At 35.4% G+C, this 26,458-nt stretch overlaps 1 protein-coding gene across 1 annotated transcript; it reads left to right on the forward strand.

Moving 5' to 3' along the window:
- Window positions 1–25,584, forward strand: SLC25A31 (solute carrier family 25 member 31). The gene is made up of 6 exons (XM_004747937.3): window positions 1–384; window positions 8,830–8,957; window positions 14,875–14,992; window positions 17,824–17,978; window positions 19,435–19,560; window positions 24,024–25,584. The coding sequence occupies exons 1-6, from the start codon at window positions 141–143 to the stop codon at window positions 24,222–24,224; spliced, it is 972 nt and encodes a 323-aa protein (XP_004747994.1). The 5' UTR covers window positions 1–140; the 3' UTR covers window positions 24,225–25,584.
- The last annotated feature ends 874 nt before the right edge of the window (window positions 25,585–26,458 follow it).

The following is a 26,458-nucleotide window of genomic DNA, read 5'->3' on the forward strand; positions in this document are numbered from 1 at the left end:
TGCACGCTGATATCCCGGCATCCTGAGCGCTGTTTTCCCGCCAGGAGGACGCCGAGGCGGTTTTCTGCTTGCTTTTCGTCGTCCTTCTCAGGCTTGTTTTGCCACAGCTGCTGCCCGTTTTTAGCCTCCATCACCCCACCATGCAGCGTGAACCTCCGAAGACGAAGCAAGAGAAGAAGTCGGAAAAGCGGCTCTTTGACCCCGCGTCCTTCGGGAAGGACCTGCTGGCAGGCGGGGTCGCAGCGGCTGTGTCCAAGACCGCGGTGGCCCCCATCGAGCGGGTGAAGCTGCTGCTGCAGGTGCAGGCGTCTTCCAAGCAGATCAGTGCCGAGACGCAGTACAAAGGCATGGTGGACTGCCTGGTGCGGATTCCCCGAGAGCAAGGTGCGTACCGGCGGCGATGGTGCCAGCCTTACCCGTTCTAGGTCGGCGTCCCAGAAGAGGGGATGGAGCGAGAGGGGATGGACTGCACCGCAGCCGCATCGGTCTGTGAGGAGTTTCTTTCTTCTCCGTTGAGAAGTCAGTGTCTTCACCGGTCTTAGGAGGCTACACTTCCCCGAGCCGAGGCCTGCCACGTGGTCAGTCCTGAGTAGGAGCGGGCCCCAGATTCTCTTGTTTCTCCTCAACATCAGGATTGACACCTTGGTGCAGTTGTGCCTGCCTCGGAAGGAAAGTGGTTGACCTCCCAGGATCGAGGGAGATGCCATTAGGTTAATTTGCTTTCTGTTAACAGGTGCTTTAAGGTGCTTAAGTTTTTGTTGAAATAGTACTTTTAAGAGAAGTACCCCAAATACGGAAGCCTCGGAGCCTCCCAGTACTCTAGTTCCTACTCAGTGAAAGAGGTTCTGTTTATTCTTGAGAACTACTGAAGACCAGGGCGGAAACTAAAGAGGGGCATTCACCCCTGCACAAATTTGTGGAGGACCCCCCCCGAAACTCAAAAAGACAAATGGTATAAATCAAAATGCGAAAAATCCAAAGTGAACAAAATATCAAAATTTTAAAGACAGTAGTATTTTGCATCAGCCCCGCATTAATTAAAATTTTCGTATGTTTTCATTGTGGAGAGTTTTTCCAGTATTATTGAAATGATGTCAAGGAAAAAATAATGAAAGTGCTTTGTTAGCCATTAAATACCCCTCCTGTTACAGAATGGCTCCTAAGTTAGCTAAGTAGGTAAGAGGATAAATTTACCAACAATTTTCTATAATTGACCCATGTAGTTGTATTCAGTTGAAAACTCTATATAAACTTTAAAAAGGAAATAGGTCTATTTATTGTGTATTCTGAATGAGAAGTGAAGTGGTTTCAACTCCAGTGCCATCCTTTTCTTCCACTCCTAAATCAATGGTTGCTCTTCCATGAGAAAAGCATTCTTTCCCTAGGGATGTACTTACAACTCCTCTTGAGCTGTTGAGTGTAGTATTTAGGGTGGAGTGTAAATTTTTTTTTAAGATTTTATTTATTTGAGAGCAAGAGCACAAGCAGGGGGAATGACAGGTGGAGGGAGAAGCAGGCTTCCTGCTGAGCAAGGAGCTGGATGTAGGACCCTATTCCAGGACCCTGGATATCATGACTTGAGCCAGAGGCAGACACTTAATGGACTTAGCCATCCAGGTGCCCCTGAGTGTGACTTTTAAGGCATCATCTAAGCCATAAATTGAGCATGCCCATCCGGGGAGCTGAGCTCAGATCTTTCATTGTGCTTCACATTTCTCCACTCCCGTTTATCAGAGTAAGCTTCCCATTTCCCTCAGGGTTTTTAAAGGAAAAATGGGAACCTATCTCTTCTTGGCTGACATTCTAAGACCTCTTCAGAGAAGTAAGGGACTCTATTATTAGCTAATCTGGTTTAAATATTTAGTAAGGTAAAGTTAAATATCCTGCTCAGATTGTGCTGATCAGCACTAACTTATTTTATATTTTGAGTGTTTTAAATGATATTTAAACCTATACATATTCAATATGGCTCTTGTAAATTGAGATCATTTTGAATAGTATTCCAGTCCCTGTTTTCTTTACTTTCCAGTGAGATGATTATAGCCAGAACTTTAAGATGTTTTCTTTTCTTCTAGACCAGGCTTTGTGCTAAGAGATTAGAATTCACAACAGGGATAATATTGCCATCTAGGGGTATATGTTACAATCTTGTAGGGAATTTTTTGTTTAGCACAAAGATAGAAGGTTGTAATCCCTAATTCCAATGATGTAAAAGGCAAAAGCCAAGGGTGATAAACATCCTGCTGCTGTACATGGCCATCTTACACAACAAACATTTATTCTACAACCTGAATGACTCAGTTCTCCACTGGACATTCTTGTAGCAGTAAAACCTGTTTATGATTTTCTAAGCCTAGAACCTAACTCTGATTTGCTTATAAACACAAACTATCTGGAACATTGTTTCCATGTTCACTGATTCCAGAAATGCAGTTGCCATGTGAGTAGAGGGAATATTGTACTTTGTTTTATTAAGAAGTGTACTAAGGGGCACCTGGGTGGCTCAGTTGGTGAAGTGTCTGACTCTTCATTTTGACTCCGGTCGTGATTTCAGGCTCTGTGTGGGGCTCTGTACCAGGTGGGCATGGAGCCTGCTTAAGATTCTCTCTCTCCCACTTCCTCTGCCCTCCTCTGCCCTCCTCCCCCCACCCAATAAAAAAATTATATTGAGAATTGTTCAGTATTGGGAAAACTCACCAATTCTTCTTTCACATTTGGTTACCACTTTACTCTTGAATTCATGATGGTTGCACATTTATATACACAAATATATTTATTAAGCACTCTAAAAGAAATGTAAATGTATCTTAAGTATAACATTCATTATTAAGTAGAAGCAAACATTTGCCTGTTTTGTCTATGGTGTGGTCATACTTCACCAATTTACTAATTAAAATACCTATTTTATTTAAAATGTCTATTTCTTCTTCCTATGTAGTAGAGAGGGCATTATATGGATTTGTAAAAAATTGTTGAAGAGGTCACAGTCTTTGAATTCTGTGCTAGATAGTAAAGGGAGTATTGTAAAATATGTATTCTATATAGAGAACTTGAGTCTGGTAAGTTTGAGAATCACTGTGGTAAATCACTGGAACTTTACTAGGCAATCAAGTTCTGAAACTGTTATTTTCTGGAATTTACTTTCTGTCGCTTTTTTGAAAATCAAGACACATCCTCATCTCAAAGGTTCTGAAGTTTCTTTTGTGTTTCATGTTTGCTCTAATTTTACTGATAAATTTTCTTCAGACAACATGAAATGAACCTGAGGGAATGAACTCATAAGGCACAAGTAGTTGCTCTCAAACTGTCTTCTTATCTTATCTCTGCTTTGTTTGTACCCCAAAGACAGATCTCTTCATTTTAAAGCTTTGAACTTTGCATTAAACATCTCTTTGGGTACTTTTCATACTTCTTATAAGATTTCTTTGGCTTATAAAAGCTTCTGGATTTAACTTGGCTGATGGTATTCTTTTTTTTTTTTTTAACTTTTTTAATTTTTTTTTAAGATTTATTTATTTATTTGACAGAGATAGATCACAAGTAGACAGAGAGGCAGGCAGAGAGAGAGGAAGGGAAGCAGGCTCCCCGCCAAGCAGAGAGCCCGATGTGGGACTCGATCCCAGGACCCTGAGATCATGACCTGAGCTGAAGGCAGCGGCTTAACCCACTGAGCCACCCAGGCGCCCCTGGCTGATGGTATTCTTAAAGATTTATTCTATTCTTTAGTTCGTTGTAGGACCTTCCAACTTTGTGTGCATTTAATTTCTATTTAAACCGTTATTATAGAAATAAAGCATGTTTATTATAGAAAGTTAGAAATATAAAGAAGTACAGAGTAAAACAAATGACTACTAAAATGACCACAGTTAACATTTTGGTGTCTATGCAATAATTTTTCACTGGGCACAATATGCATATATGAAAGCATATTCTAAATTAAAATAATTGTTTTACTTAATATATTGTAAACCTAATCTTTTAAAGATCTGATCTATGCAGTTCATTTTTAAGCACCTACCAGAACTCTTTTCTCTTTTAGGAGTTTCTGACCATCCATAAGGTTTTTATATCTTGAAAACAGTGTTTTGGGGTATGCAAAGAAAATATTAGGCATTCACTTTAAATAAAATGGGAAAATAAACTTTATGATACTTGGTATATGAGTTGGCACTGGCACGTGTGCTGGGCCAAATGTGAATTATATAGCCGTGGAAACTAAGGCATTCTGGAAAAAAATATGAATTATACACCGGAGAGGGGATGACAGGTATCCTTCCTCAATTATTATATAATAAACATAGTTTATGTTTGCTCAATTGGATTTATAGAGACAAGACTATTTGAATATTTGAAATTATCAAGAAGACTATTTGAAATATAGCTTTATGTATACTGTTGTTAAGAATGAACATTATCCTAAGGGTGCCTTGAGATATGTAATAAATGATGGTATGAAAACATCATGATTAGTAAGATAACTAAAAAGATTGTTTAATTGTTCTAATGAATGCTAAGTTAGGCTCTGATATCTCTTAGCCAGAAGTTTTTCCCAACCATCATGTCTAAATAGCTTTTCTTTCTTCTTCCATCTCCATATAGTATTTTTGTTCTTACAGCCACTTGACATATCTATTTACTCATTGTCTGTCTCCCTGGTCCTTCTCCCTCAAAATATAAGCTCCATAAGACCACAAAATTTATTCCTAATGCTATCCCCAGCAAGTCTGCTACATACTGGATACCAAATAAGAGGTTTTTAAGTGAAAAATCTTTATTTCATCCTTTAATTTCTCTTTTGGATATATTTTACAAATGTGCACAATAGAGTAGTGTATAGTGGAAAATGTATATAAGGATAAAATTAAAAGGTTTATTTTTTTAGGATTTTATTATTTGAGAGCAAGCATAAGCACTGGGGTGGGGAGAGGGCAGAGAAAGAGGGAGAAGCAGGCCTACCTACTGAGCAGGAAGCCCATCACAAGACTTGATCCCAGGACCTGAGCAGAAAGCAGAGGCTTAACCAACTGAGCCACCCAAGTCCCCTAAAAGAGTAGTTCGTAACCTAACACTGTAGCTTCAGGGAATCCATAAATTCTTTGAAATATATGCAAAAGTATTTTATGTATGTGAGATTATATTTTTTCAGATATAACCCATTAAGACAAATCAGTTTTCCTGTTATACTTCTAGGGATTTATTTGTTTCTAGATTTTCATTGAGACATTGACATTTGTTTTGATGAATTTTTTAGGGTTTTTTTTTTCCATGCAAATTTGCTAAAAAGAATATGTTCTTCAGCCAACTCTAGCAAACCCCTTGACTCATAAATCCAGCATCCTGTCATGGTCTTGTGTTAGTTTTCAGATGACTTTGTCATCAAAATCTTCCCTTGTATTTAATTCATTAGCCAAAGTTACAAATCTTTTTAATGCTTTATATATGACACTTGTTTCTTTTACAGATTTAGTTTACAGACACTTGTTTCTTTTACAGATTTAGTTATTTGAGAGACAGAAATAGAAAGTGAGCATGCTTGGTAGGGAGGAGCAGAGTGAGAAAGAAAATCTCAGACTCTGTGGAGCATGGAGCCTGATGTGGGGGCTGGATCTTACAACCATAACCCTAACATTATGACCTGATCTAAAATCAAGACTCAGATGCTTAACTGACAGAGCCACCCCTGTACCCCATATGGCACTATTTTTGTGAAATAAATACTAATTTAGACTGTAATCATAATTATAGAATTATTACTAATAACTCATAATCTAAAGCCCATAATATCTCAGCAACATTCAGCTGAGTGAGCCATTTCCAAAATGACTATAAATACTTAAAAGTCATGTATAAAATGGAAATTGTAATATCTTTTCATAACATGGCACTTTTTCTAAATTGTTTATATATTTTTTTAATTTTTTTATTTTTTATAAACATATATTTTTATCCCCAGGGGTACAGGTCTGTGAATCGCCAGGTTTACACACTTCACAGCACTCACCAAAGCACATACCCACCCCAGTGTCCATAAACCCACTCCCCTTCTCCCAACCCCCCTCCCGCCCAGCAACCCTCAGTTTGTTTTGTGAGATTAAGAGTCACTTATGGTTTGTCTCCCTCCCAATCCCATCTTGTTTCATTGATTCTTCTCCTACCCACTTAAGCCCCCATGTTGCATCACCACTTCCTCATATCAGGGAGATCATATGATAGTTGTCTTTCTCTGCTTGACTTATTTCGCTAAGCATGATACGCTCTAGTTCCATCCATGTTGTCGCAAATGGCAAGATTTCATTTCTTTTGATGGCTGCATAGTATTCCATTGTGTATATATACCACATCTTCTTGATCCATTCATCTGTTGATGGACATCTAGGTTCTTTCCATAGTTTGGCTGGAAAATTGCCAATATGATCAAATGGGATTTAAATTGAAGAAAAAAATCATTTGTTTAAAAAATATAAACAATTATGATTTTTTCTTCAATTTAAATCCCATTTGATCATATTGGCAGTTTTCCAGGCAATATGTTCTTTTTCATACTTTTAAAATTGACATTGTTCTCTGCCAGTAATCTGTCGTTGTGTTACTATAAACCATGGTCTAGAAAATCCTATCATTCTTCAGTATTTACACAGTCATATTTTATTCTCTGTATTTCTGTTTTGGAGGTCTAACCTGTTAGAAAATACAAATGTTTTCTTAAATGTTTTCATTAACAAGAAAGAACTTAAAAATCACTAAAAATACCTCCAAAAATTAGATTCACCAATCTCCCTCAATAATTCAATGTGGCCAAAACTAGCAAGAAATATTCTTCTATAATTAGCTTACATTTCTCATGTTTTTATTTTGCTTTCATTAAAGAAAAAGAGTTGACCTTTCTTAGTACAGAAAACATTCACTTGATTAAAGTATATATGGAAAAGTATTGTAGATAAGGGACTAAATTATTGAGCCAGATTGCTTGGGTTTGAATTCCAGAGCTACAATTTTCTAAGTGACCTTAGGCAAGTAACTTAACTTCTGTCTGCCTTAGAAATTCTGCTTTAACTCATTCCCCCATCTTTAAAATGGAGAGATGAATAATACCTTCCTCATAGGAGATTATGAAGATTAAATTAATAAGTTCCTAGAATTTAGTATTGTCATTTTTGTTAACATTGCCTCAAAAGTTTTATAATAATCCATTTCCTTTTTTTTAAAAGACCTTTATTTACCACGCTTTCATAATCTTAAAACTTTTTAGGATTTATTTCTTCAGAAACCCAAACCTGGAATAGAGTTTTGTTACTAGATACAAGACCTGACTAAATCCTGGTTGGCTATTTATTAACCATGTCTGTAGACAGTCTTTAAACTTCTAAAATTTCAGTTTGGCATGTATAATATGGGTAGTAGAGGAGAACCTACTTTGTAAGCCTAACGTAGTGATTAAATGAAATATACAACCTTTGGCCAGTGCCTGGCACATACTAAACACTCAGGAAATGGTAGCATCTAGCGTTACATGTTCCATGTCTTAGTAAAAACTGAATCAGTTGTGAGTACTGAGATTATTTCTTGGCTATTAACTATGCTCCTTAATTATCTTTGTGCAAGGGCACCTGGGTGGCTCAGTGGGTTAAAGCCTCTGTCTTTGGTTCAGGTCGTGATCCCAGGGTCCTGGATAGAGCCTCTCATTGGGCTCTCTGCTCAGCAGGGAGCCTGCTTGCCCTCTCTCTCTGTCTGCCTCTCTGCTTACTTGTGATCTCTGTCAAATAACAAATAAAATCTTTTAAAAAATTATTTTTTTCAATTGCTTTACATGCAGTTGGGATTCACAGAGATTCTGTGTTCTTCCCCCCAAAAATTATTTGTTAAATAAAACTTTCAGTTTCTGAGCATCAGCCCAGTCAACTGAGATTATTTTCCTTTGAATTTTTATCATCAGAAGACTGATTCTGGGTATTCTCCAAGTTGGGACTAGAGTAGCCAGATCAAACCATTGGATAATTTGCAATATAGTAGAAACAACTATGGCTGCTGAGGAGATAGTTTATTGTATTCTAGGGCAGCTCAATTATAAAGATTATAAAGGTAGCTCTGAATTATAGGGGTAACACAATGACTGAATTTTAAGGATTGGTCAATCCATGGAGATTTGAAGTGGGAAGATTATTGACCTGAAAAGTTTTCTTCAGTCTCTCCATCAGGCCTCTGGAGAATGCCTTGAATTGTAAATTGATCTCTTTTCTGGCTAGGTTCCAGAAGGTAAAGGTAAGTATACTTTAGACTCCATTTTGTGGGGTGGGGGGACAGGGGTAAAGGGAGAGAGAGAGGCTTAAGCAGGCTCTACACCCAACACAGAGCCCCATGCGCAGCTCAATCTTAGATCATAACCTGAGCCAAAATCAAGAATCAGATGCTGAACCGACTGAGCCACCCAGGCACCCCCACTTTAGATTCTTAATGCTTTCTCATTCTCCTAAGTATATATACAAACCAATTTTGTTTTAACCATATAAACTGCATATCCTGATTTGGAAATGAGAGTAAGGGTTACTAGCTTTAGCAAGCTGTTTTTCTACCTAGTAAAAAGCCTTATATTCAAATGATGAGTCCATAGACTCTAAGGTATTTAAGGCTTTTTACTGGAAATTAACAAAATTGAAATGGGGTACATGGAGTTAACACTGCCTTTTTTCTTCAGTGGATTCACATGTAGACTTAATTTTTTCTCATGAGAAAGAGTGTAAGTTTTAGATAGTTCAAATAACTAATTTGTTAAAACTATGGGAATTTTTAAAATGATAATACAAGTTTGTATTTAATGTGTTTTTTTGATAGGTTTCTTCAGTTTTTGGCGTGGCAATTTGGCCAATGTTATCCGATATTTTCCAACACAAGCTCTTAACTTTGCGTTTAAGGACAAATACAAACAACTTTTCATGTCTGGAGTTAATAAAGAAAAGCAGGTAAGTACATTTTAATATCTATTATTTTCTAAGGAATAGTTGAATTTGCCTTAGCCTATATTGTTTTATTTGGGAGGAGGTGCTGAGTGGTGGAAGGAATAATAATTAAAACATACATGTTATAATCACTATTCTTCTATACTAGGAGAGCTCCAAAAAAACAGTCAACAGATCTGTATTCCTATATATATGAGGTAATTAATTTCCTAAAGAAGTATATTGTTTCATTTTTATGACTAAGGCTCTATTTAGGTGAGATTAAAGTGCATAAGAATATCAAATCAAACAACAGAAAAGCAACAAATTGAAGTTAGAGGATTCTTTTTTTTTTTTATTGAAAAGGTATTTTCTTTTCAAGGTAGTCACTCCCTTGATTACAGAATTTCAATTTCAAAATTTCCTGTTTGTATGAACTATATAGCATTTGTTTAGATTTCTATTTGTTTTGTTGCTTCCATATACACTATACCACCTACTTTACTCTTAAGGTCGTCCTTTTACCCTTATAAAGTCTCTATTCCCCTTTTTCCTTTCTCTTTCCCCCAGCAAGCCAACCAAACAATTGAGCTTTCCTAGGAGGTTTTTTTTTTTATAAAAGCAGCTATTTGTGGAACATTCCTTTGTTGCTGCCTTTTAAAATTTCTTTTCATATCCCTTATTCCCATTTTTTCACAATTTATATTTCTTTTTTTGTTTTTTAAGATAGATCTGTTTATTCATTTATTTATTTATTTTGAGAGAGAGAAGACAACACAAGCAGAAGGAGCAGCAGGCAGAATGAGAGGGAGAAGCGGGCTTCCTGCTGAGCAAGGAGCCTGAGGATCCTTGGATCCCAGGATCCTAGGATCATGATGACCTGAACAGAAGGCAGACCCTTAACCAACTGAGTCACCCAGGTGTCCCTCACCATTTATATTTCATTAACAAATGTTTAATTAATAATTTGCACTGTCTATTTTGGAGTGGAATTCTCTGTGTCAAATAAATAAATAAAATCTTTAAAAAAAAAAAGTGATTGATCTACCACAATGAGATATCATTGCCCACACATCAGAATGGCTAAAATAGTGACAATACCAAATGTTGGTGAGGATGTAGAGAAACTAGATTATTCTCTCTCTTTCTTTCTTGTGTGTGTGTGTGATTTTATTTATTTTTTTATTTTTTTAACTGTTTCAAGATTCACTGTTTATATATTACTGGTGAAAATGTAAAATGATAATTGCCACTCTAGAAAAGAGGATGAGAGTTTCTTATAAACTAAATGTGTGCTTACTATACAGCCCAGCAGTTATACTTTTGGGCATTATCCCAGAGAATGAGAACTTACATTCACAGAAAAACCAGTGTGCACAGTGTTTGTAGAAGCTTATTTTATAATAGGCCAAAATCTGGAAATAACCCAGATATCTTCCAACAGGTGAATGGTTAAATTATGGTTCATTTTACCATGGAATACTTTTCAGCAATAAAGAAGAACAAACTTTTGATAAGACAAATATTGTATGATCCCACTTAGATGTCTAGAACAGGCAAATTCACAGAGACAAAAAGTAGAATAAGAGGCTAAGAGGAAGAAAGACTAGGAGTTTTATTTAATGGGTACAGGGTTTCTATTTGGGATGATGCGGTTTGGAATTAGAGAGTAGTGATGTGTTGGTTCTTTTTAAATTATTTTATTTTATTATTTGAGAGAGAGTACAAACGAGGGAGGAGCAGAGGGACAAGAAGACTTCCCATGAGTGGGCATCCCAACTCGGGGCTCCATCCCAGAGATCCAATATCATAACCTGAGCCAATGTCGGGTGCTTAACCGACTGAACCACCCAGGCACCCCAAGAAGAATAATATTTTTATGTTATTGTGAATGTACTTATTATCACTGACTTATACACTTAAAAATAGCTAAAGTCAGGGGCACTTGGGTGGCTCAGTGGGTTTAATGCCTGACTCCTGGTTTTGGCTCAGGTCCTGATTTCAGAGTCCTAAGGTAGAGTCCCAGGTTGGGCTCCATGTTCAGTGGGGAGTCTGCTTGAGATTTTCTCTCTTCCTCTCACCTTGCCCCTTGCCCTGCATGGTTTTTCTCTCAAATAAATAAATAATTTTTTTAAAGATTAAAATGCTACGTTTTATGTATATTTTATAATTTTTTAAAGAACAAACTTGATAACGTGTAGCAACTTTGGAAGCTAAGTGAAAAAAAACTCAATCTCAAAATTTACTTTCTTATTTCATTTATATAACATTCTTGAAGTGTTAAAATCATTAAGATAAAAATAATGTAGTGGTTGCCAGAAGAGAGGGAGGTGGTTATGGCTATAAAAGGGTAGCATCGAGAGATCTTTATCACGGAACTGTTGACTGTGGCAGTGGTCACATGAATCTGCATATGTGATAAAATTGCATATATTTTAACACACACAGAACAAATAGACGTAAAATTGGTGAAATCTGAATAAGTTTTTATCAGTGTTGATTTCCTCTACTATAGTTATGCTAGATATTAGGGGAAGTTAGTTGAAGGGTTTATAGACTCTCTCTGTATCACTTCTTAGGACACATGTGAATCTGCAATTATTTAAAAATAAGAAGTTTTTTAAAAATAACCATGGTGGGGGGGTGTCTGGTGGTTCAGTCAATTAAGCATCAGACTCTTAATCTTGGCTCAAGTCCTGATCTCAAAGTTGTAAATTCAAGCTCCATGTTGGGTTCCACGTCCAGCTCCATTATTAATTTAAATAATAATAACAACCACCACCATGATGGGAGCTATATGCCTACTATATACCGTTTCACTGAATTTTCACCTCATTCTTTGAGGTAGTTATTTTTATCTTAGATGTAAAGCGAAGGAAAACAAGACTCAGAGGTGAGAGCACTTGTCCAAACCATTTGTTCAGGTCTAACTCCCAGACTTAGATTCTTCAACTGGACTCTTTCTCTGTCAACTGAGGTGACTACACTGAGTGAAACTTAGCTGAGCCTGGGCACAAAATGTTTCTCTGCCCCCTTTTAGTAGCTTCCAATATAACCCTTGACAGGGAAGACTTGAACTTCTAGCTCTTTCCTGCCCAGACAAACTTTGTAAGAAACAATTTCGCTTCTAGAGCATTTGTTCTTCAGTGCATCATTGAGTCCATTAACATGATTATCTATTTGTCTACAAAATAAACAAGATTATTTTCCTCCAAAACCCTCAGATTCTTTCAACCTCCTCTCCCTGCCGACTCTTCTCTTTGCCCTCTCCTTTTATGATATAGTAATATCTGAAATTACTGACTTACAATAATTAAAACTCTCATTTCTACTGATGTACCACCTCCTTTGAGTCTGTTTTATTTTCAAGCGTAATTTTGAAGGGATAGATTTTTTTTGTTATACGAACACTTGCAAGATTATGATTCAACATAGATACTTCCTGTCTCCTCCTCCTTGTTCCCTTCAGTCTTTCCTCCTCCCCTCTTCCTTTCTTTGGTCAGAAAGTTGGCCATATTACTTACATATGTTCTGCCTGCCTGTGTCATTTTTTCCAAAGCCCCCCTTCCACTGTCAGAAGTGTCATAGTTTGAGTAATAAATTATATGATAATCTACCCAGAAAGTCATTGATCTGCCTTCCCAGGATCCATGAATTTTTAAAGAATACCTTAAACCATTAAAAGTGTGTTTATACATACGTGGTTTTTATTGGAAGAGGATCTATTGATTGCAACAGTCTCAAGACTGAGACCTAAAAATAGTTATTTAATACATTTTCCATTTCTGTCCATACTGCTAATTGGCATAGAATTTTAGAGTTAAATTCCCAAGAAACAGGCTTTGGTCCAACTCATTTTTTCTACCAGGTTACAGATTATCTACTAGATTATGGATTAGCTATCCTGGGGTCAGTTGTAATCTCCTGATCTAATTATCTCTGAGTGATTATGAAACATGTCTACCCATAAAAACCTATGAGTTTCACTGAAAAGAAGTCATGATAGTCTGAGGACAATATGTGAGATTATCAGTACCTCATTTATTGAACGCATTACCATTACTTTTGGGCAAGGCCCATAACTTGTTTTGTAAAATATACGGATGAATTAAGAATCTTGGCTTCAAAAAAGTGCAAACAACCAAAATGTCCAAGAACTGATGAATGGGCAAATAACATGTGGTAACTTCATATAATGGAATTTTATTTGGCAGTTAAAAAAGGGGGGTGCCTGGGTGGCTCAGTCAGTTAAGCGGCTGCCCTTGGGCTCAGGTCATGATCCTAGCGTCCTGGGAATCGAGCCCTGCATTGAAGAGCCTGCCTCTCTCTCTCCCTCTACCTCTGCCTGCCGCTCTGCCTACTTGAGCTCTCTCCCTATCTCTCTGTCAAATAAAAAAATAAAATCTTTTTTTAAAAATGAAATGCTAATACCTGCTGCCACATGGATGAACCTTGAAAATATTATGTTAAAAGAAAGAAGTCAGTCACAAAAGACTACATACTGTGTTATTCCATATGTACGAAATGTCCATAATAGGCAAATCTATAGGGACAGTAAGTTGCTTAATGGTTACCTCAGACTCAGGGGCATGGGGAGGATGTGGGGTGACTTCTGGTCACTCTGTTGGGTATAGGGCTTTTTGCGGGGAGCTAATGAAAATGTTTTGAAATTGATAATGGTTGAACAATATGAAAATGTTAACAATCCATTGGATTGTATGGCAAATTTACATTGGTAAATTGTATGGTGTATAAATACACCTCAGTAAAACAAATAATAATAATCCTGACTCTAAGAAATTTATGGTCTGCATGAGGTAAGATAAGACATGTATATAAATACTTGTAAATTGAAAGTAGGAAGTGATTGTAAATACTATTTAAATTGAGAATCTAGAACATGTTGACATATTTTACATATTGGTCAGAGGATTCACTTCTAATTCTCTTGAGAGCTGAAGTATTTATGGAAAGAGATGATTACATATAGATTTGGGTAGGTTTAGAGATCAGAGGTTTTATGGAAGAAGTTGAATTTGAATTAGAGTATAAATTAGTAATTTTTTGTTTAAAAAGTTAGGAAAGTCCTTCTAGACCAAGAGAAAATTGAGAGTTCCAAAGCTATCTGAGACTTAAAACTATTGTTAGAAATAAAGGTCAGAGCATAAAGCAAGAAACTGAACTTGATTAGAATATTATTCATTTTAAGGTATTTTAAATGGTTACAGTGGCCTTATACCCTAGATTTTCTATAACCACTCCAATTCAAATATTCTTCTCCAGTAAGCTCTAGATGTTGAAAAGCAGTTTATTGGACCAAGCAGGGCAGATTTAAAATATTTATGAAAAAGAACCTCAACAATCCATGTGAACCAGTAGATCCATAAGGCCTAAGTTACATGCTGCTCAACTATATTATAATTGATTTCTGCTAATTTTCATGTTAGCAGCTGAAAATATTATATTTTTTGAGCTGTTAAATTTTGAGCTGCTTAAATATCTAATAAAATTACAAAGTAAAATTATAGCATTATGAAGTATTATTGCCCCATACCAAAAAAAAAAAAGGTTCAACTAAAGCCTCCATAGATCCCTGACATTTTAACCATAATACGAGTATTAACAAAAAGTTTATATAGTCTAAAGAGATGATTATCATATGTGGCCTTATTTGCTAATTTGGGCTACTTTTGCTACAGACAATTAAAATATGTTGGAATTTCTTTATATCAGCACTTAAACTGTATCTCCCAGGCTGCCTGGAAAGAAACAAAGGCTTCATGGACATGAAGGGAAATATTTTGGATAATATGATATACATTATTACAGACGTTTACTTTAAAAGAACAGTTTATAAATCTGACTTTTTAACCTTCATAAAAATAAGAATTTTAAACAGATTCTACAGTTTAATAACCACTTTTTAATTAATGTGTTTCAGTTCTGGAGGTGGTTTTTGGCAAACCTGGCTTCTGGTGGAGCTGCTGGAGCAACATCCTTATGTGTAGTTTATCCGCTAGACTTTGCCCGAACCCGATTAGGTGCTGATATTGGAAAAGGTACAAGATTTTCAAAAATACTAACTCTCCCTTCTTTGTGTTTTGAGTGAAGCGTTATTTATTGTAGAGTTTGCTATGATGACAGCATGAAATACGTTTTAAAAATCTTACCTTCAACTAAATAGTAAAGTCTTGAGATTAAAGATTACTACTTTTTTCTTTTCCCTCGAAAGAAGGAAGGGGAAGGCCAGCACTGTGATTCAAGAGAGCAAATGCAAAGACTTCTTTTAACTCACTTCCAGTTTTTTCCCAGAGAGCCACCTGAACTTATTCCTGTTTCAACTATGGCTCTTCTCTAGGTTACATATACAGCTCTTATCCTAGAGATTCCCTTTGTCTCTCACCTTACTTATTTTATGTATCACATCTTTCTGTGTTGTTGTTATACTCTTGTTTTGGTAGATTATGCTCTTTAATAGCTTTCTGAGATTTTTGAGAAGAGTGCATAGGAGATACATTGAGATATTACATGTCTAAAAAATGTCTGTTTTACCCTTTTACTTAATGTTTGGCCATATGTAAAATTATACTTTAAAGTTACTTTGTTTCACAATTTTGAAAGCATTTCTCTGGATTCTTGTTTCTAATATTGCTCTTAAGAAACTGATCTCCTGGGGTACCTGGGTGGCTGAGAGGGTGGGTTAAGCCTCTGTCTTTGGCTCATATCATGGTCTCAAGGACCTGGGATCAAGCCGTGTTGGGCTCTCTGCTCAGTGGGGAATCTGTTTTGCCCTCCCTCTCTGCCTGCCTCGATGCCTACTTGTGATCTCTCTCTCTCTCTGTCAGATAAATAAAATCTTAAAAAAAAAAATGATCTTTTAATTGCTAATTCTTTTGTATGTGACTTTTTCCTTTTTAATTACCTTATGTCCCTGATGATCTTGACATTTCACAATGGTATATCTTGTGAGGCTTTTTCAGCAATTGTGGAAGTAGCTCAATTGGCCCCTTTCAGTCTGGAGCCTTGTGTTCAGTTCTGAGGATGGCAGAGGAGTAAGTCACTTGGCAGCTCAAGGATGAGGTTTTGAGCATCCAGATGCTACTTTGTTTTCACTGCAAGAGCAATACATTTTTTTTTTTTAAGATTTTATTTATTTATTTGACGACAGAGATCATAAGTAGGCAGAGGGGCAGGCAGAGAGAGAGGGGAAAGCAGGTACCTTGCTAAGCAGGGAGCCCAATGTGGGGCTTGATCCCAGGACCCTGAAATCATGACCTGAGCTGAAAGCAGAGGCTTAACCCACTGAGCCACCCGGGGGGCCTCGAAAGAGCAATACTTAGTTCTTCTAATTTTTAAGTCTTTCTGAGAGAGAAGCTTGCTTTTCTCTCTGCAAGAACATAGGTTTCAGCTTTTTCTAATCTGAGTGAGTTACTACTCCTCCTTCTCCTTTCCATTTTGCTAAAATTTGTGGTTTTCATTCTCTGCCATGTACTGTTCTTGCCTGTATGGCTTTAAACCTGTTTTGTTCTTTTATTACCATTTTAGTGGAATTTCCTAAGAAAGCAGAGGTTTATTCAACAAATACTTACTGAGTCCCTGCTGGGACCAAGGCCTGCCTCAGATATAAGATGAGAGACATACACATAGACACCCCATATAAAACATGAAGCTCGGGGCACCTGGGTGGCCCAGTGGATTAAACCTCTGCCTTTGGCTCAGGTCATGATCTCAGGGTCCTGGGATCGAGCTCCGCATTGGGCTCCCTGCTCGGCGAAGAGCCTGCTTTTCCCCTCTCTCTCTGCCTTCCTCTCTGCCTACTTGTGATCTTTCTATCTCTCTCTGTCAAATCAATAAGTAAATAAATCTTTAAAAATATTTTAAAAAAACATGGAGCTCATGGCTTGGGTACTTTATGATCTAGGGGAAGACACAAGTAATGAAAAAACGAATGAATGGCCAAAATATACTGTCATTTAGCAATAAATGACATACAAAAATATTTAGGAGCAGGGAGTGACATCAGTTTTAGATAAGTTGGTTAGAAAAAAATGCCTCAGAAGTCATAGCAGTTTGAGCAAAGATGAAAATAATGAGTTACATCTAACATGTTCAACTGGCTGTTCAAATTTTCTTGTTATTGTTAAGAAAGTGACAAAAATTCCTGTATCTTGTTTTTAGTTCGGTAGTTTTCTGTCAGAATTGGGAGAATTTAGTTTATTTTGAAGACTATCTTTTATATACAATATTTTTAAACTATTATCAAGGAGTTCTAGGTGAAGGGAAGATAAAATTAAAACCAGCAAACACTATTAAAATATAATAACTCATCTAAAATGTTAATGATTCTTAAAGTTGGTAGTTTTTTTTTAATTTTTAATATTTTATTAACATATAATGTATTATTAGCCCCAGGGGTACATGTCTGTGAATCGCCAGGTTTACACACTTAACAGCACTTACCATAGCAGATACCCTCCTCAATGTCCATAACTGGTAGTTTTTAACTTTGTTTTTTTACTGTGTCTGTCTTTTGCCTTTCAACTGAAGCAAGTCATAGAATTTTTCACTCCCAAGTATTTTCTGAATTCCAATCAGTAGCTTCTGGTAATTTTATTGAAATGTTTTAAGCCAGGCAAATTGCTTGAATTAGATTGTTTTTATAAGCGATTAATATTTTCAGTTAAAATCTTTTAAGATATTTTTGAAACCTTAATTCTCTTTAAAGAAATGGGAGGATTTTGATTTGTGTCCATTTTTATTAGAAAAATTTCTAAATGGCAGTTTAAGAAGATATTTTAAATCGGTAAGATTAATTTACTTTGATTAAAGTGTTTATCTGATATATAATGTATATAATGTTGCTAATACATTTCAAATGGCTTTATTTTAGGTCCTGAAGAGCGACAATTCAAGGGTTTAGGTGACTGTATTATAAAAATAGCAAAATCAGACGGAATTGTTGGTTTGTACCAAGGGTTTGGTGTTTCAGTTCAGGGTATCATTGTGTACCGAGCCTCCTATTTTGGAGCATATGACACAGTTAAGGTAATTTGGGGATTTAACTGGCATATACTAAATACATGGTTTGTTTCTTTTTATTGTCTTAACTAGTAGTTTGTTCAGCTATGAACTTTTGTTTTTAATTTTAGAAATCAAAATAAATTATGAAATAAGAAACATTATAGAATATCTTCAATTGTGACTTTGCCATAACCTTATTGAATTATAATTCCGTTATGGATCTGACTTTAGATATAAAGCATAAACACAAACATTAAGTTTTTGTGCTGTTTGCCACTGACAGACTCACTATACATCATGTTGCAAATAGGAAACGTGCTAATTAATTAGCCTTACATCATAATTAAATAAAATCTTTAGTATATAGAAAGGCATCTTCTAACAGTTTTTCTGATTTTACATTCACTTCATTATCACTTTCTTACATGAGGATAATCAGCTTACCATCTCATCATTTTAAAAAGTAGGCAAGGCATAACTAATTAGTTAAATGTAATAAATGCTTCTAGAGCTCAGTTATCAGTTGGGTTCTATTAGATTCTATATTGTATTCTCCAGGTTGTTCTGCAATTTGCCTTTTTATTTCAGATTTTAACATATTTCCATAAGGTAGGAAAGAAGAAAATTATAATAAAATTTATAGTTACTACTTAGTTCTACGAACTTTGTTAAATACTTCCTAGCAATATCCTAGGATAGCTTTTAATATCTCCATTTTAAAGATAACCTAGGAATAGTTAAGTAATTTGTGCTAAGTGGCAAACAAAAATCCCATGCTCACAGTCTCTTACAAAAGGAAGCAGGGAAATTAATATTAGTATTATTTACTAGATAAGATTAAAACTTGAGGGAAATTTATATGTTTTACATATTGTCTTAGCCTTCCCTCATTAGTAATTATAGATTATTTTTATTGTGGTCTCGGCATGTTATTTTCAGTTTCTTGTGTATTTTTTAGACAGATTAATGGAAATTAACAAGTTCTTATGTATGTTTATTTAGTCATGGAAAATTTTATGTATGCCCTTCCTCTGTTTTTCTTTATTATCACCTGTAGTAGTTATGAAATTTAGAAGTGTTTCTTCACTAGCTTAGGGCTTTAAAGATGTTTATTAAATACCTGTTAATGATAATATCAGGCATTATTTAATTATTTTTCAACTCTGAGGAAGAGCTAAGAACTTGTTTGGTCACTGGCAGCTATTTCCCTTACTGTTTGCCATTAATAGCAAATCTCTGGTAATAGCAAGTATGCTTTCTTTTTTCAGATGTGCTTTTAAAGTAAAGCCATGTGTGGCATATTTCTTTCTTATTGATCTCCTGATACTGTTTTAATCTTTCCATATTAAATCCAACTGTGTTTTATTGCATTTTAAGTATAATAGAACCCTCTTGCATTATAGGAGTTATCCTTTGACTTAAGAATTTAAGATATTTTGGAAATTTAGATGGTTACTTGACATGTTGATTTCTTTTCTAGGGCTTATTACCAAAACCAAAGGAAACCCCATTTCTTGTCTCCTTTTTCATTGCTCAAGTTGTGACCACATGCTCTGGAATTCTTTCTTATCCCTTTGACACAGTTAGAAGACGCATGATGATGCAGGTATTTTATATTATTTGTGAGTTTAATTGAATTTTCCAATATCCTTTATATTCAAGTATAATTTATTCAAATTTTAGAGAAATTCTGGCTGAAAGGCAGGTCATCTGTTTTATTTACTTAAATAAATGTGTGCTGTGCTCTGTCTTATATCCTTTCCTATCCCAAAACAGCCATCATCCAGCAAAACTTAATTCTTCTATTATCAGAATAGAAATGCCCTCCACTCCTGTAACATATTGTTTGAAAGGTGGAGGGGGGTGTCAGGGATGGGAAGAGTATGTCTATACTAAATGAATATTAGGCTAAATAGATCAAACCCTGTCACAAGCCACTGCCATATGTTGTTATTAGTTGTAACATATTTTAACAAAAGTAAATAATTTTTAATTCCAAGGATGAAAACTTGTTTAAAATTCTTAGTGTTCTGAATATAAATCTCTGGGGTGCCTGGGTGGTAGCTGGTTAAGTGTCCAACTCTTTGTTTCTGCTTAGTTATTGATCTCAGGGTCGTGAGCTTGAGCTCTGTGTTGAGCTTAAGATTCTCCCTCCCTCTTCCTCTGCCCCTCCTCCCTGCTCTTTCTCTCTCAAATAAATAAATAAAATCTTTAAAAATAAATACATATAAATCTCCAAATCAAAATTTTGATACATTCAGTCTTCATTGATGTTATTTGTTACATTCATTTATTCAGCAAATATTTAAGTGCCTAATATATGCTAAGTTATGACAACCCAAATAAAAATAAGGTGGAACCTGCTTCCAAATCAATAGCATAGCACTGAATGCATATGGTTAATGGTTTAAAAAGAAATGTGCAGGGGCACCTGCGTGGCTCAGTGGGTTAAACCTCTGCCTTCGGCTCGGGTCATGATCCCAGGGTCCTGGGATCGAGCCCCATGACGGGCTTTCTGCTCAGCAGGGAGCCTACTTCCCGCTCTCTCTGCCTGCCTCTCTGCCTACTTGTGATTTCTCTATCAAATAAATAAATAAAATCTTAAAAAAAATACGCATAAGTCCCAGGAACACAACAGAAGGATACCTAAATGCTTAAAGTGATCAGATGTAGCCCCTTGGAGAGCTAAATATCTATAAATAGATTTTTTTCTTTAGACAATGAGAGGATATTCTAAGTAGAGGGGAAAAAACATACGTAGATGTATAGTTTGAGTAGCAGATGATAGGGTTTGTGAGGGCAATTGAAAATAAAAATAATGAGGCCAGAAAGCTAGAATAGTAATATAATGCTTATTGTGTTCCAGATATTGTCCTAAGCATTTTGCACTTTAACTCATTTAATTCTCAAAACAATGCTATGAGGTGTAGTTACTATTATTATCCTCATCCTCATTTTATGTCTGCAAATTGGTCCTGGAGAACCCTGTAGGCCACATGAAAAGGTAAAGCATACCTATTATATTATTCACTTATAGACTGTTTTTAAAGTTACTCCTTTTATATGTGTGTTTCCTCTTGATCTATATCTAGCTCTAGTTTAATACATTGAAAAACCTTTTTAAATAGAAAATTAATTTGCATACAGACTGGATTAGGTGAATGGTATTGTATTGATGTTATATTTTCTGATTTTGTTAACTATACTTTGGGTTTGCAAGAAAATAATCTTAATTTTAGAAAATGCACACAGAAGTATTTAAAGGTAAGGAACATGATAGTCTGTAACTTACTATCAAAATAATTCAGAAAAAAATTGTGAGTGTATGGGGCTTTAGATACATGTGTATATTAGATACATGTGTATATTACAACAGAGACTGGGTGGCTTCAGCAACAGAAATTTTTTTTCTCACAGTTCTGGAGGCTAGAAGTCTGAGTCAAGGTGTCCAGCAGGGTTGATTTCTTCTGATGGCTTTTCTCCTTGGCTTGTAAATAGCTTTCTCCTTGTGTCTTCCATGGTCCTTTTTTTTGTTTCTCTTCTTATAAAGATAGCCAAATTGGATTAGGGCCTACCCTAACAAGATTATTTAATCTTAATTACTTTTATAAAGACCCTGTCTGATGAGTAGATAAAGAAGATACTATACACAGTGGAATATTACACAGCCATCAAAAATGAAATCTTGCAACAATGTGAATGGAACTAGAGGGTATTATGCTAAGTGAAATAAGTCAGAGAAAGACAATTTATCATATGATCTCTCTGATATTTATAAAAACTGAAACAAGACAGAGGATCATAGGGGAAGAGAGGGAAAAAATGAAACAAGACAAAACCAGAGAGGGAGACAAACCATAGGAGATTCTTAATCCTAGGAAACAAACTAAGGGTTTCTGGAGGGGAGAATGGGTGAGGGATGGGGTAACAGGGTGATGGACATTGGTCAGGGTATGTGTTGTAATGAGCACTGGGTATTATGTAAGGCTGATGAATCATAGACCTGTACCTCTGAAACAAATCATACACTGTAAATACTTACATATATACATACATATATGTATATATATATACATATATATATACCCTGTCTCCAAATATAGTAACATTCTGAGGTGCTGGGTATTGGGACTTCAATATATGAATTCTTGGGAGGATATAATGCAAACCCATAATGGTACTTTAATTTTTCTATTTTCATTTTTTTGTTAAACCCAAGTACAAAAGCTAATCTATATGTACATTCTGAAGTTGTGTGTTGTTGTTGTTGTTGTTTACACGCAGGTATATAATCTGTGAATAATACTAGGTTTTTTTTCTCTTTCTTATCAGTTCTTGTACCTTTTATTTCCTTTTCTTGCCTTTCTGCACTGGCTGAGACCTATGATTCAGTGTTACTGTATTAAAGAAGTAATAACTAACAACCTTTTTGCTAGTCTTAATAGGAATGCCTTCAAAGTTACATCATTTAATGTTAGCTGTCTGGTTTTTGTAGTTATCCTCTATCAGATTATGACTATTCCTTTCTGTTTTGGGTTACAACAGCTTTTAATCATGAATGGTGATTCTGTATATTTGTTGAGATAATTTTCTGTATCTTGAGATGATTTCATTTTTCTTTTTCCATATGTTAATAAATTACATTTATCTGTTTTCCAAAGCTAAACCAACCGTATATGTCTAATATAAACCCATCATTATGTATTGTATTTTTAGCTGGGTTTGATTGGCTAGTTTTTGTTTAGGAGTTTTGCATTGTTTCAGGGACTTTAGTTTGTAATTATTCTTTCCTGTATTGTCCTAGCCTAAAGCCTTATAAAATATATAGTGGAGTATTCCACTTTTTCTCTTCTCTAGAATAACTTCTGTAAGATTGGAATTAAATTGAATATTTAGTGAGCTCACATATAAAGCTATCTGGACACATGGTTTTCTATATGAGGATTTTCAACAACTGATTAGATTACTTAAGTGAATTTCATATATTATTCTAATGTTTTTTTTTATTCTGTTGGTAAATTATACTTTTTAAGGAACTTGTCCATTTCTTCTGAGTTTTCAAAATAGGCATCATGAAGTTGTTAATATCATCTTAACCTCTGGATCATCTACAGTAATGATACATTTGATGTTTCTAATAATTTTGGGACATTTTCTTGTTTTTCCTCAGTATTTCTAGAAATTTGTCAGTAAGGTATTTCAAATAACTAACTTTGACCTTGCATGCTTTCTGTTGTATTTATTTCCTATTTCATTAATTCCATAATTTCTGCTGGCTACTTTCTTTTTTTTCCTTCTTTTTTTTTTTTAAGATTTTATTTTATTTATTTGACAGACGAGATCACAAGTAGGCAGAGAAGCAGGCAAAGAGAGAGGGGGAAGCAGGCTCCCTGCTTGAGCAGGGAGCCCAATGCGGGGCTCCATCCCAGAACCCTGGGATCATGACCTGAGCTGAAGGCAGAGGCTTTAACCCACTGAGCCACCCAGGCGCCCCTGCTGTACTTTCTTATTTCTACTTTCTTTTGGTTTAAAAATGTTCAGGTTGCTCATTAATTTTTAGCTTTTCCTTTCTAATATTTCAAAGTCATTAATTTTCTTATAATTTACCACTCAAGCTGCATCTTGCAAATTTATTAAGGAGTTTTATGGTTATTATTAGGTTTTAAATATCTTCTAAGATGTGTTTTACTTAGTATCTAAACAGTTGATAGTTAACTAGTTATCTTTTTTGCTGTCAGTTTCTCATTTAACTGCAATGTTGTGAGAGGGTAAATAATAGTATGTGATAACCATCTTTTGAAGTTTGTTAAGCCTAATATATGATAAGTTTTTAGGTGAAATATGAGTATATCATGAAATATTCTCATATTTCATGAGAATACTCATATTTCATATCAGAGAAATATGAGTATTCTTCAACCACTGGGTACTATATTCTATATATGCCCATTAGTGCAGCATACTTATTCAACACAGTGTTAATTTTATGTGTCCTTAGTGCTGAAAAAAATCTACCTTAAGATGAAAGATAGTAAAATAATGACAAACTATTTGTCCTCTTTTGTATAGAGTGGTGAGGTGGAACGGCAATACAAAGGAACATTAGACTGCTTTGTGAAGATATACCAACATGAGGGAATCAGTGCATTTTTTCGTGGTGCCTTCTCCAATATCCTTCGTGGTACAGGGGGTGCTTTGGTATTGGTACTATATGATAAAATTAAAGAATTCCTTAATATTGATATTGGAGGTAGTTCATCAGGAGATTAAGAAACACATGTATTTAACTTGTTAAACATACAAATTATATAGCTGCCATTTGTGTACGATTTGATAGAGTGTTATTACTGTCAGTATTTTTTAGAATGCTAATTCTACAAAAAAGCATATGCTTTTTCAAGGATTTTATATACTAAAAATCAGATAAATGTGGGTTTCCTTCCTACTTAGACTCAAACCTTAATGAGATATTTGACTTTAAGTAGTATGTGTTATTTCTATTAGTTTAAAATCCTTTGCTTTTGTAATGAAAAATTAAAATGTATAATACTAAAATCTAAGAAATGGAAGTATACTCTTTTTAAATGCTCTTCTCTTAATATAACTGCCTTCTCATCTTTTAAAATCATATGATATGACAAATATTTCTTAAAAGCTTATCAGGAGATGTCATCATATTTATGGGCAGAAGTAAACTTTCTTCTACAACATCTCTATTAAGACAGCTCAGGTATTACTATGTATAGTTTATGTTACCATATACCTGTTATAGATTCTAGATCTGATCATAAAAAATTAATGACTTTTTGACACTATAAACATGTTGGTGGAAAACAAAAGATATAAAATGGTGTGTCTGTTTTTATCTTTAAAATCAAAAAATCTGACTAATGTGAATGTATCTTGGAACAAAAAATATACCTATTAGTTTGTGTGCTGTGTATTGATAATAAAGTTTAAAACTATTATAGATGAGCTTTTTTCCTTGATTCTAGCTTCATTAATAAGCAGAGAGTAACAAAATTTTTGCCAGAATTCAGAATTGACTTAAAGACAAAAAACAGTGTTTCCAAGGCTTTATACAAGAGTTTGTCTTGTTTTTTCAGAAATGTTGTAGAAGATAGTACATTTGAAATCCCTAAGATTTTAACATTTTAGTGGGTAAAGGAATGTTAAACTAGAGGGGATAAACTATAGAGAGATTTTTGGAGGCTGTGAATGAACAGAAATGGAGCCAGCTGAACTTCTGGTGCACAGTGGCAAAAGTATAAATATTCATCTGTTTTGGTGAGTTTAACATTGTGTTCTCACAGCAAGGTTTGCTAGGGGGGAAAAAAGACAAAACAAAAATAATATATATCCAATAATTACAATATGGTATGAAAATACCTGATTTCTATTGGTAGGAAAAATCACATACTATTAATACTACTGTAATTTGTGGGGTGCCTGGGTGGCTCAGTCAGTTAAGTGTACAGCTCTTGATTTTGGCACAGGTCATGATCTCGGTTCTAGGATTGAGCCTAGTGTCAGTCTTTACACTGAGGCTGCTTGAGATAGTCTCTCTCTCTCTGCTCCTCCCCCCACTCACAATGTCTCTCAAAATAAATAAAATCTTTTTAAAAATACGACTGTGGGGACGCCTGGGTGGCTCAGTTGGTTAAGCAGCTGCCTTCGGCTCAGGTCATGATCCCAGCGTCCTGGGATCGAGTCCCACATCGGGCTCCTTGCTCCGCAGGGAGCCTGCTTCTCCATCTGACTCTGCCTTCCACTCTGTCTGCCTATGCTCGCTCTCGCTCGCTGTCTCTCTGACAAATAAATAAATAAAATCTTTAAAAAAAAAATACGACTGTGTTTATTTGTGTTTATATTCAAAATTGAAAGAAATGTTAAATTTTAGTTAAAGGTTAATTCAAAACAATCCCCGTTTAATTCTACCTATGGATCCTTTGGAGATATGCCTCCCTGCTCCAAGGTAAAGAACACTTGTCCTAGAACATTGTACTCATTTGTAGAATCAAAGTTGGGTCTCTGGCTAATCTGTGTTCCCACTGACAGGAAAAGGGAAAAATCACAGGAGGTGGAAGAAATTTTAACCAGGCAAGGTGTGGAAGTTGCACATATTGAATATACACATTGATGACTTCAGTCACATGGCCATACTTAGTTATAAAGAGGGTGGGAAATATAGTCTGCAGTTCAGCAGCCATGTGTACAAGACAAAATATTAGATTTTGAAAGACTGCTAGTAGTCTTCCACAGTCTCTTAACATTTTGTATCCATTCTCACCATCCTCTAATCCATTCTAATCCACTGCCACCAGAGTAGTTTTTTAAACTCTCAATCTGATCATGTCAGTCTCCATATATTTCAGTGTTTTTGAGTAAGTTATAGCACTACTTCCTGGCTTGGAGGTCATCAGCATTGGGCAAGGTTGGGGGGCAGTTTTTGCAAGTAACTTAGGAGTCCATATGCCAATTAAGAATGAAAATAGAATTTTAAA

Source organism: Mustela putorius, unplaced genomic scaffold (genome assembly GCF_011764305.1).
Source record: "Mustela putorius furo isolate JIRA1106 unplaced genomic scaffold, ASM1176430v1.1 tig00003866_pilon_pilon_pilon, whole genome shotgun sequence".
Classification (NCBI taxonomy): Eukaryota; Metazoa; Chordata; class Mammalia; order Carnivora; family Mustelidae; genus Mustela; species Mustela putorius.

Coding starts and splice junctions, on each gene's coding strand:
- SLC25A31 (XM_004747937.3), top strand. CDS start 141: ATGCAGCGTGAACCTCCGAAGACGAAGCAAGAGAAGAAGTCGGAAAAG. Junction 14,993..17,823: donor AGGTGCTGATATTGGAAAAG/GTACAAGATTTT, acceptor GCTTTATTTTAG/GTCCTGAAGAGCGACAATTC. Junction 19,561..24,023: donor GAAGACGCATGATGATGCAG/GTATTTTATATT, acceptor TCTTTTGTATAG/AGTGGTGAGGTGGAACGGCA.